General features: G+C 40.5%; 1 protein-coding gene across 2 annotated transcripts; it reads left to right on the top strand.

The window, feature by feature from the left end:
• The first annotated feature begins 2,391 nt into the window (after positions 1-2,391).
• Positions 2,392-11,060, top strand: LOC149727749 (uncharacterized). Of its 2 annotated transcripts, XM_089888138.1 has the most exons (8): positions 2,392-2,550; positions 2,607-2,834; positions 4,048-4,145; positions 6,027-6,189; positions 6,278-6,413; positions 8,065-8,952; positions 9,396-9,510; positions 10,182-11,060. In XM_089888138.1, the coding sequence occupies exons 1-7, from the start codon at positions 2,473-2,475 to the stop codon at positions 9,506-9,508; spliced, it is 1,704 nt and encodes a 567-aa protein (XP_089744264.1). In that variant the 5' UTR covers positions 2,392-2,472; the 3' UTR covers positions 9,509-9,510; positions 10,182-11,060. The 2 variants fall into 2 exon arrangements, with proteins under 2 accessions (XP_089744264.1, XP_089744266.1); XM_089888140.1 differs by lacking the exon at positions 9,396-9,510.
• The last annotated feature ends 1,152 nt before the right edge of the window (positions 11,061-12,212 follow it).

Here is a 12,212-nt window from a genome sequence, read left to right as displayed (position 1 = left end):
CAAAACATACCATAATTTTCAAAAATTGGGGCAACTTGCACAATTACACAGCAGCGCCTCTTATGCTATACCAACCCACCCCATTTCGAGCAGAAAATATTTTATCGCAATCTTACTTGACATAACGTGGTTGACATGCAAGGGTTACAACCCCTTCAATAAGGGGTGTTGTTTGGCGTGCCCCACATGACACGTAGCATGGATTAGTGCAGAGTTCTCCAGTTAAACCCACACCACTTTGAAGTAGCATCACTTTAAAGAGAAGCCTTCATTTCCTTGCATACCTTAGTTGTCATCGAACACCAAACCGTGTTTTGAGGCGGATGTAAACCAAATATTTTACTTAAACGTCATAAAAACGTTGTAAGACGCAAGTGCACTTAAAAATGCAGAACATAATATCTAATTTAAAACAGAGTCACTTCGATTATATTGGCCCGGCAGTTGGCTGGCATTTCGGAACCGCGATTAATTTAATAACATTGCGACTCGCGAGCGTCACCTGGCGGTTAAAAAATTATTAATTCAAGTCGCGTATGTCCTAAGGCCATAAAAGCAAAGCTTCTACGTATATTTTATCAAAATGCTACATTTACAATTTTATTTGTTGCGTTTTGCTTCAGTTTTAACACTGTAATGAATTAATAAAAAGCAGAAATTTAAATTTATTTACTTTTCTTCTTTGCGTTTATCCACTGTAATAACATGTTTACATTCCAACTTTATAAGCATGTCGATTCTGGCTGAAGTGGCTGAACAGAACTATTATCTATCACATACAATCATCTAATGCAATAGTTGCTCGGGATATTTTATACCCGTAAATTTTGTGGAATAATGAAATATAAACATTCTACCACGTAACAGCGTTTAATCGATAGAATCACAAGACATTCGTGTTCATACTTCTTTCCACAAGCTTCCGCCAAACTTCCGCAAAGAAAATTTATCGTTTCCGAAAGTTTTCAAGGAACTGCCGTACGCACTATAATACATGATGTTTCATTAAGTTTCAAAACTCTTGTTATGATTCGTGTTTCTGTTTACAGAACAACGCGCTGTTGTTGCTTCAAAATAACTTTTCCTCAAAACAACAAACATTGTTTATATTCCCGCTGCGTCATAAACGAACGCGATCGCGTAAAATCACGAACCGCGTTTTCGATACGAACCAAGACGGGCCTCTGCCGAACAAGCGTCGTGAAGGAGCAAAAGGGAGCGAGTATTCACTTTAATACAAAGGAGCGCTTCCTTGCGTGGATGTTGCTTGCTTCTTATTCTTCCTGCGCTGTTATAAGGAGCCACAGTGACTACAGCGGTTTTGTTCTCAGTAAAGCATTCCTCCACCGAGATAGACAAGCAACGCGACATTTATAATCCCCTTTGCCCGTGGAGTTATGGTGAATTTAAGAGCTTATATCAATCAGCTAAATGTAGGCAGTGGCATCAATTAACCTTAGACAAAGCAACTATACGTGAAGCCCTTGCACGTTAGCAGTGTACATAGACTTCAGCCACGTTCCCGATACGCTTTGTTGACGTTACCAGGCCTGCTTATGCGATTGGTTTTGGCAGCATCCGGCCATGTTAGGACAGGATACTAACCGATGTTTTTCTTCACTAAGCAGCAGCCACTGTAGCGTAAGTCGCGTACCGTCGCTTAAACTCGCAAGCAGCATTTGGAAGTCGCGTTTGTGGATTGTAATGTGAATTGTTGCGTCACAAATTCATTCCTCCGTGTAGCAGGTATTTGTTTTCCGGTTGGAACTTTATTTAATTGGTTTCTTAAGTTTCGTTAGGCGATTAAGCGTAAACGCCGATTAATTTCAATGTCAAATAATTTAACGATTCATTCTAAAATTTAAACATGGCGACTGATAAACGCGGACTTTGGCCTTCAGTTGTGTGTTAACAGTTGCTATTATGATGTAACGGAAAATCTAAGCCATGGATTTGATTAATTGTTCATTTAGATTGTTGGCGCGTTGTACTGTAGCACTTTAATGAACATTTATTCCTATAAGTTGTTGCATTACTTAGTAATGTGAACATATGGTTTTGCAAATCGTCTTCTTCGTATTGGAATTTTTCCTCTGTGATAAGAGAGAAGCAACGGCGTAAGAAAAACAGCCCACAATCGACTATTATTACGTTGTAAGCGGTAACAATGCTTGATTATTAGATCACGCGTGGTCATAACAGTTCTCGCAAGTCAATGAGCGCTATAGGTCTAGTATTCAGTTTTAGAATTTACTAAACACAAGTCGTTTATTACCAAACAGACGGGTGTAGCGCATAAATATTACAGAAGAACAACAAATTGTTTCGTTGTTCTTGTATTGTTAAAATGGCGACCGTTTGCCTTAGAATATTTTAATTGTTTAGTCGTAACGTAACCGATTTTTTGTTCTAGATTTACTCTATTAGGCTTTGGCTGTATTATGACCTAACAAATACTAAAATAATACAAAGATGTCGTTTCTTCCTTTTCCCGTCGCGTTTTCCTCAAACCCAAGCATGACGTCACGAACCTCCTTGTCCGAGGCTCAGGTAAGATTATAGTTTTTCCATTCCCAGTATAATTCTGACCTTGTACTTTAATAAAGGCAACAATTTCCGACCCTGGTAGATCGGGGCTTACCGAGCAACGTATCCCGGACAACGGAGTTCATTTTCCCGCCGAAGCCCGTGGAATTCCCGGGCGCCCGACTGACATCGCTTCAGCGCTATTTGGTCTCCCATATACCGCCCAGGTCGCACATGGACGGTTGGTGCCTCCTGTTTACCCAGCCTTGCCACCAGGCATTGACTCAGCAGCATTACAATCCACACTCGTAAGTAATATAAGTCAAGACACATAATTTTAGTTGCAAAAAACGGCATCCCTCTTTTTATTTGATTATTTTGTAACAATGTACACTTGTAATTTATATCGTCGAAAACAAGTGTCAGAAACCATAGCGAGCCTTTAGACGGTAATTTACCGGGAAAATTTCCCACTTGTCTCACACCGTGTTAAACATCCACGTTCAAACGGCTTTGAGCATCAGTGTATGAAAGATATTTGCAAACGTGCTGCCATTTGCAGTGTGCTGTCGCTATAAATAATCAGCGAATATTAAAAGTAGCAAAGTTAACAAAATTTAAATCAAAACATAATGTCAGCACATACATAATGGTACAAATTTTAAACGATGCTTAACTACAACCGCCATCGTGACGTCACAGTACACGGAGTGATATATGATTTCCATGTTGCTCATAGGCATAACCAACACCGGCAAAACAAAGTCCGTTTATTAACGAGCAATTAACACAACTTCCGACTAGTAGCGGCGTTTGCATTGTCAGCTAACTAAGGCGTGAGTTTTAGAACGAATTGATTTGTGAACAAACAAGGGACATCCGGGTAACGCTGGATGCGGCTAACGGTGCAAACCACAATTTCAAATATCTTACATCATAATGCACATTATGAATGTGAAACATGATAATTGTCGCTGATGAATGAGATATCACGACCTGTTCGTGATTGATGACAAAATGCTCACGACGCCATTTTAATTGTCATATTTTACTTTCTCTACAAATGCACGTTTCGCGCTTTCGATTTATCAAATAACCTTGATTGTGACGTAACAGCGGATATTTAACATTCCCCTTAATTGTGGAAATATTTTGTTACGTCACAGACCTTTACATGACGCAACAGACACGTTAACACTTGGAGTCACTTTGCACGCTTGTGACGTCATATTATAACGGTAATTCCAAAATTCTGTTTAATGTCGTGTTTACAAAGGTTAGAACTAAATTTTCGATCGGAAATGACGTCACAAACAGTTTCATCGAACTGTTTTAGATTTAAGAATTGTAATTGTTAAAATGTATGCGTCACAATACACAATATGCCATAACTATATGAAATTCAAATTAGTCAAGTAGTAACAATCGAGTATTGTTACGTAACATGCAAACCACGCGTTATTTGTTGCTTGATTGCCATATATTGTGACATCACAATCCTGATGAAATATTTAAATTCAGAGTCGAATGGACCCAAAGGATTTCCCATCTTGGGGAAACCCCCTTCACCCAGGCCCGTTTTACCCCTACGACCCAACTCTTATGTACCAACACAGCGGGTAAGTCATTTTTCGTTTGATTCAATTCGTGTTTCCCGCGTTTTACACGCTGCTGGGTGATATTGTTTCAATTTTTCTGGAATTTTCCCCTCTGCGTATCTATTCATTGTCGCTAAACTGGCGCGCCCGCTTCGAGACAAACGCATTGTTTTCCTCATATGTCGCAACAATACAAAGCCGATTTAACAAAGGTGATTATGCACATACCCGAATGCAAATGAACCCCGACGATCTTTTATGCTAAATCGCGAATATAACTTTACATGATTGACAGCGAACAGCACGGTAACGCGATTGATCCACGTGACAACTTACACGTTGTTCGGAGTGTATGAATTACTTTTTGAACGATTGTTTAATTATTATGACGTAATAAAATGAATCAGGCTTACGAGTACGACTGTTGCATTTAATTTAAACTAGACAAACACAGTAAATCTTAATGTTGTCTCGCCGTATGACAAACGAACGTCGGTCTTTTAAGTTTTACATACCAAAACAAGGAAGATCTTTTTGCACTTATAATAACCTGGCGGCAATAACATATATAGTTTCAATATGTTCGGAAAGCGCAAATTTAACACGTATATGGTCGCGCGTTGACCATCATCATGCTATAGGTGTCTGGGAAGAACTGTCCAAATGGCGTTCATCGCGTTCCCGATTATCGCGGTCCCCCCACGTGGTGACCACTGTTTCCTGTGACTTCCATATTTGGAATTCGAACGCGATCGAACACGAATTTCGCGTTGCAGAACAACACGCAATCTGGTTGATTGTGAGGTCATAGAAGGTTCAATGTTTCAATTGCGGGATATTTCCGCGTGTACTGGAACATTTCGAACAATGAGCGTTGTGTACGAGACAATGAAACCACGATTCGATGCCCTATGCGAGAACTATTACCATGGCAACAGACATTTTTCGTTTCTATGGAATCGCTAATGGAAGGATCAGGAATGTGTTTCCACTGGAAAAAAATACAAGATTTGGACACAAGTAATCGGGGATGACTCAACTAACCACATTGTCACGTGACTTGTCCTGCGGTTAACACATACAATGGTAGTGGGAACACTTGTTTATGAAACCCGCTTATTACTAATGGATTCATCAAATTTTTGCAGACGAAATTAATAATAACATTAAATCTGCACGACATTACGCATGGGGTCTATATAACTACAATATATCATTTTGTGCAGAAGGAGTATCCTTCTAATAACTTGGCAGCGCCAGTGCGTATATAAAACGTATAAATAAAATACGTGCACACTGACAGTTGTTTTAGGCTTAACATCTTAAAACTAACGTCTTGCTGTTACGTAGTACACACAAAACACTTAATGGTTAAAATCACAAGAAAAACTTCCGTAGTACTTAGTAATTGATCTGCAACGATGTTCTATTTTCGCAAACCATTAACGCCTACCTTAAGAAGTATTACTATGACGTCACGACCAAGAGTTACTATCGTTTTTGATAAAACAAACATATGTCATGTTGGTGACTATTATTATACGATGCGTAGGGTGTTGCAATAAAATGACTTTACATTCTAGTAATTACTGACTAAATAATATTTGTGACGTACAATATGCCATACCTTATCGTTTACAACAGCATAAACCGTGGGTTTTCACTTTTTCGTTACTAAATTTAGCATACGTCAATTATCTGATAGCTTTGGTCAAATATGGAAAACTGTAATTTATTTTGTATGAGTGACATAATATACGTGGCGGAAATGTATGCATTATGTGTTTGATTAAGGGATTAACCATGTATTTAAAATGTGAAATGTCAAATCTTGATTTACCAGAAAAGTGAAATTGTTTAGTATAATTTGGGCTTCAATTTTATCATAATTCCCATTAACAGATATGGACCAATGGGCCTCAGCGACGGTGCTCGGCGTAAAAACGCAACCCGAGAAACGACATCGACGTTAAAAGCGTGGCTTAATGAACACAGAAAGAACCCTTACCCAACTAAAGGAGAAAAGATCATGTTAGCTATTATTTCGAAGATGACGCTAACGCAGGTATAACTTTACTTTAAGACACTATAAGTCAATATTTTTACCTAAAATTATTAACTTTTCGACGAAAATAATTTGTTTTACGTCACAGGTTTCGACCTGGTTCGCAAACGCGCGTCGTCGATTGAAGAAAGAAAACAGAATGACTTGGTCTCCTCGGAACAGATGTGGGGAAGAAGAGAATGAAAGAGAAAGCGATGAGGAAGAAAGAGGAGAAATGAGAGAAGGTGAGAGATTTTATATTTTGCATTTTTGCAACAAAATTTTGTTTAAAATTTCACCAGAAAGTGTTTTTATTATTTGGAATTAAATGCCCACTAAACACGTTAATCGGACGTCGACACATGTAAGTAATCGGACGTCGACACATGTGTTAACGTGCAACATATTGTACCTTATATGTTAACTGTGATTAAGCTCACGCGAGTTAATTCATCATGGAATGGCAGGAGTGGCTGCAGGACATCATATTACACTGTGGTGCACATGCACAGCGTGTGCGTGTTGTACACGCGGGTGTTCCAATGAAAATAGGTAGCAGCTCATAAGATAAGTCGAATTGGATCTCGAGACTTGTTAGGTTCGACATACGGTTGTGCTCCCTGATCGCGGCTTCTCGCGTTACAAGACTGCTTCCCCATTGCATGACATTATTGTGACGAAACAGAGCCGATGTACTTTGCCTCATTGTGACAAACATTGCAGGAAACACAGTAATCGCGCCATATCCTGCCCGCATGTTCGCGTGTTCGCGCTGCAGCAATACATGATTGTTGCGTCACAATAATCGTGAACTTAAAACTTCTAATAATACGCCGACCTTCGCGATTCATGTGTTCGTGCTGATGGAGTTGTTACAATCGCGTGACAACTTCTTGCACTTTGGGTTCGTGCCAATTGCTTTACGTGTCAATACCTTGTAGCAGGTTATCGCGACTTGTAGAAGGAAAGTCATGAATTCCGCGATAGGCGCTAAAACTACACATTGTGACGTCATAAGAGAAACGCTTTGATATGTTGCTACATTGTCGCTCGTTAGTTGTGAAGCAATAATCGCGGCAATTCGCGCTTTATTTCGATGCTATACAGCTGTTTTCTTGTAGACAGTATTGTTACGTCACATTACTACTGCGAAAACGCGACGTAGTCGGAAGAGATTTCTCGAAAACAAGTTTTTCCGGTGGCAGGTTTCGTCTGAGAGGTATCACGCGAACTTATAGGTGCAATCCGACCCCGTGACACAAGTTCAAAACATATATCCTTCGGTTCAAACCTGTAGTAATTTCGCCGCGGTTGAATATTTTGAGCTAAGGAACTATTTGGCCCCACGTGGAATAAAAACAGGACTTTATTTAAAATTTAAGGATACAATTAAGACAAAAAATGCTCGTTACGTCATTAATGACGTCATTTTACATTGCCGCTTCCAAGCGTTAAAATTTGTCAGGTTTTCATTCCCACGTTTGTCAGAAGAGAACACGATAGCGACCGGATTTGTCGCGAACACCGATTTACCGGCGTTAATTATGTTGTAATAATGACTCCTTGTCGTAATAATGGTAATTCTCTGTCGCATCTGTCGGAGTCGCGACTTCCCGAAAATCGAAACCGCGATTCGATTGACGAAGTCACGTGGTGTTCATTCACACGAAGAAACTGCTGTGACGTCACAATCGCGGTAGGATACCTGCGCAAGCAATGATTGTCACGTAAACAATTATACCGATGCAGCAACAGCGGCTGAAAATCTAATTGAGGAATTTTCGATTCCATCTAGAGTTACATCCCTGTGACAGCAGGATCTGTTTTGCAGGAAACGTTATTTCCTTAATCTAGCGCTAACACGCGGCAAATAAACGATCCGTATTTTTCCCGCAGAAGGGAATTCCCCGAACGAGATGAGACGAACCGAGCCACGTGACAGCGACAACAGTAACCCGGGTTCGAATCTCAGCGGAAGCAACTCTGATCTTGCTTATCAACGTCACCAGAGGGCGCACCAACAACAAATGTTCCTACGTCATCTTGCCTCTCTACCGCCGCACCTGCGACCAGTCGACCCCTTCCGACACTTCCAGCTTCACAACCAAAGACTCGCAACTCAGGGGATGCACCTACTACCGGGAAATTCCCGCTCCAACGACCACGTCGGTGCGCTGAAGCATGACCAACAACGAAGGAGCAGTTTAAGCTCTCCCTCGGCATCCGCATCGAGCTACGACCGATCGCCGTCACCTGTTAATCAACCACGTAACTTCCGCCCGCCACCCCCCCTGAACCAGATTACGTCACCATCCAAATCGCCGTCGCATCGATTCCGCTTCTCTCCCGAACCAACAGAACGCGGCTCTGATGAGGAGAACAAGAAAACCGAAGCCCGCGACTCCAAAAAGGAAAAGATTTGGTCGCCAGTCTCGCTTACCGAGACCACTGATAAACCACGGAGTATCACATCCCGAGATTCCCCACCTACCCCACGTCACACAATAGAAACCCCTGTAGGAAAATCCCCTCCTAACCCACTGGCTGTTGCCCAAGCTTGGATGGAGGAATACCAGCGCCACCTAGCAACGAGGAGCCCCCAACTTCTAGCTTCGACGTTGGCGTCCATTGCCGCAAAAAGGGGATCCTCTGGGGGATTTCCCTTTTTGCCCTTCCAGTCGGGTCCCCAGTCGGCCGTTTCTCTCACGTCACGAATGGAATCCATGGAGACGTCACGTGATGATGACTCTCTGACGTCAGACACGGAAGCTGGGCCTAACTTGCGTAAGTTTTAACATCTTTATTACGTTATAATCACAGCGCTGAAACGCGGATACTGATGCAAGACGCGGACAATCGAAGTTGCCGCTGTTTCCAGTGGTATCAGTTTACAGGATAATGGGACTCGCTTTAAACAATCGGCTTCTTAGGCTTCCGCGCCCGACTCGGGAAATTATGCATTCATAACTCCTCATGTGGGCGCGGTATAACAATGCACCGCGATCCTACGCGAAAATACTTTGTCGTGTTTTCGGGGTCTGTCGCGGTTTCAAATTTAACCGATTCACGCCAGACAATCCCCTTTATTTGTTCATTAATCGCCTTACACGTTTTGATGTGACGTCACAATACACTTGATTGCCTCATAGCACGTTTTTTTCAACTCTTGCAATCACTATGGTCTGTTACGTAACAATTAAATTTGCATTGTTTCACTTTGTTTATAGCTATGAATCTATCAAAGAACAAAGATCGTGGTAACCATAGCAATGATGACGTACCCCTCGTTATTGATGACGTAGAAAGAAAGCCACTGATGCGATCAATTGTTGCAAGCTAAAGGTAATTGACAAAAAAACAAATCTAAAATCGCGAGATCGCACCCGCTGCCCATTAACCATATAAGCACGTTTGCCGTTTAACCGACACATTTATTATTTAATAATATCCAATTATTACGTCACATTGAACGATTATGAAAAGGATTGGAAGTTATGAAATCAGTTCCGCCACAGTCTTCGTTTATTTACGTAACAATGAACGTTGTGATAACATAACGACGCCGGTGCGGGTTCGGCGCGATTTCGCTTCAATAGCAAATCGATGCTGAGCGACTGGCGCTTCTAATTGGCTGCTTTGTCTATCACGTGGGTATATTTATTCAAATTTATGGTATTCGTTTTCCTGATGCGAACAAATAGCGAAAGCGTGGTTTAATTATGACGTCACAAGCCGTCTTGTTTCCTCATAATGGCGCCAAAACCAACCGGAAGTAGCATACTGCTCTTCATTGTTGCGTAACAAACGAACTTGTTAAAAATTCAATAAAGTTCGGATATTATTAAAAACGATTTTTACGCGAAGTTGCTCGTGCGTGTCGTTACGCTACGCTTCGCTTAGCATGGCTCGCTTTGCGTGGGGTCGCCATTGTGACGATTTAATTACATTGTTACGCAATCATGAATTTGTTTCAATCAGATTTCCGCCATGTAATATTGTTTTGTCTTTTTCAGAGATTCGATTATGACGTAAGAATCTGTTCTTTATAGAAGAAGTTGTGACACCAACACCAGACACTCTATGACGTAACACTTGTGTAAAGATGCATGTGGAAACAATGTAAACGGCGCGAAAATCGCGATTGTTTATTTGACTGAACAGTTGTTTATCGTGTGTAGTTCCGCATGAGGGACTTCCCCACACGAACCTCTAATTAAAATCCGGATTACTCGATGTTATTGTTATTCGTTTGTGTCGAAGACAATGAAATTCAATATCCGGTCGGACACGTGACTTTTATGGCGTCTGAACTAAAATCTTTTAAACTTTATTAATTATTTCAATATAACCGAACAATACCAGATAACTGTTAGCAAAATTGTTTTTGCCGGAATGTTTTGCGGATTACGACAACTGCCATTTTCCTTTGTTGCATACAAAGAGTTCAATCGTTTGTTTCATTTAAATGTAAACAGAATAATAAGCATCTGCAAATTGGTGCTTTGCCACGTCACAATATCTATTATGTATTCCAGAACCTAATAAGTTCATTTTTATTTTACCGGATATGACGTTTCAGTAGCCCTATATGTGTATCGTGACGTCATTAATTGGATTTCGTTTTTATTTGGTTGATACAGGTCTGTTCCATTACGTCGATGACGTCATGTTATATGTTGATGACGTCATGCTAGTATTTCCCACTATTAAGTTCTGTGCTATGATTTCTCGTGTATAGCTTTGCCACTGTTTTAATGACGTAACGTACCCATGATGTGACAGATGACGTCATTGGGTCGTGACGTGTGCGCTAGTAACGTAGATGTGCAATTTACTCCTCATGTTATAACTGGAGTCGTGGAAGCCGGGAAATAAAATGTCGATGATGATAATGGCCATTGTTTTAAAACAAACAAACAATACTTGATAGTTTGACTGCTGATTTAACTCATGCATCACAATCAGCATCGTGATTTAACAATGGAACTCACAGTTGATGATTTATGATTTCTATGCAAGGAAACTGTCATATAAAGTATCAATCCGCTAGATGCGCCACGTGTTTCCGGTGTTAACTAAACAAGACCAAGGTTTAAAATAAATAAGTTACATACATGGATTCTCTACTTTATTACGTCACAATACTTAGAAACACAAGGTGTAGATGTCCATTATGACGTAACAGCGTAATATAATGAGACCATCCTAGTTGCCCCAATGTTACGTAAAAATATAAAACAGAGTCCATCTATTGTATAAGATACAGCGCTTTCCTCTAGCCCAAAGGTTTACGGAAGACACGGCAATTTTTCTAACCAAGTGGTGCAATATGTGCCACCACGTTACATACGTGCCGACTTTAAAGAGGGCACGAGGTGTATTAAACAGAACACCCGTGTTGTAACAACAGCTGTTCACCCACGCTAGGATAAAGCAAGTTATTTTCATTCATTCTGTATAGTTCTCGTGCATACGCGAAGTCACAAAGTAATGAGACTTTCTGTAACGACGTAATATATAAACAAAAAGTAAAATTACATCGCATATACAACAATAACGATATTAATTAGATTTTATGTTGTCACGTGATATTTGCTTTTCCCACGCCGCTAAGATCAAACCGTGTCGAAATGTCCGAACACATGTACCTTACATGGCGAATAAACCAACGACATAAGTCCGCACTTCAGCACAGACTTACTTCGTTGGTTTATTCGCCATGTTAGAGACATGTAAGCGCACCGGTCGATTTTACAGTGTATTCGGCATATGTTCACATTAACTACACATGTCCATTTGTCGTTACATCACGCGCACCCTTGTTTTTATAGAACAAACATTTGCGTTTCACTGTCATGACGTCACTAAAAACAACTTCAAATCGCGTGATTTTCATCTTACATACGTCATAAAAGTTTCATAAAAGTTTCGAAGATGGGACACTATTTCATTTGATTTTTTCGTCCCGTTAGGTAGTGAACATTCGAAGAATTATAGAAAAACGTATCTTTACAACTCCCATAGACCGTTGTTAATTGTTTAAA

Source organism: Ciona robusta, chromosome 11 (assembly GCF_009617815.1).
Source record: "Ciona robusta chromosome 11, ASM961781v2".
Lineage (NCBI taxonomy): Eukaryota > Metazoa > Chordata > Ascidiacea > Phlebobranchia > Cionidae > Ciona > Ciona robusta.
Note: the sequence above shows the minus strand (reverse complement) of the source record. Positions and strands in the feature narration are given on the sequence as shown.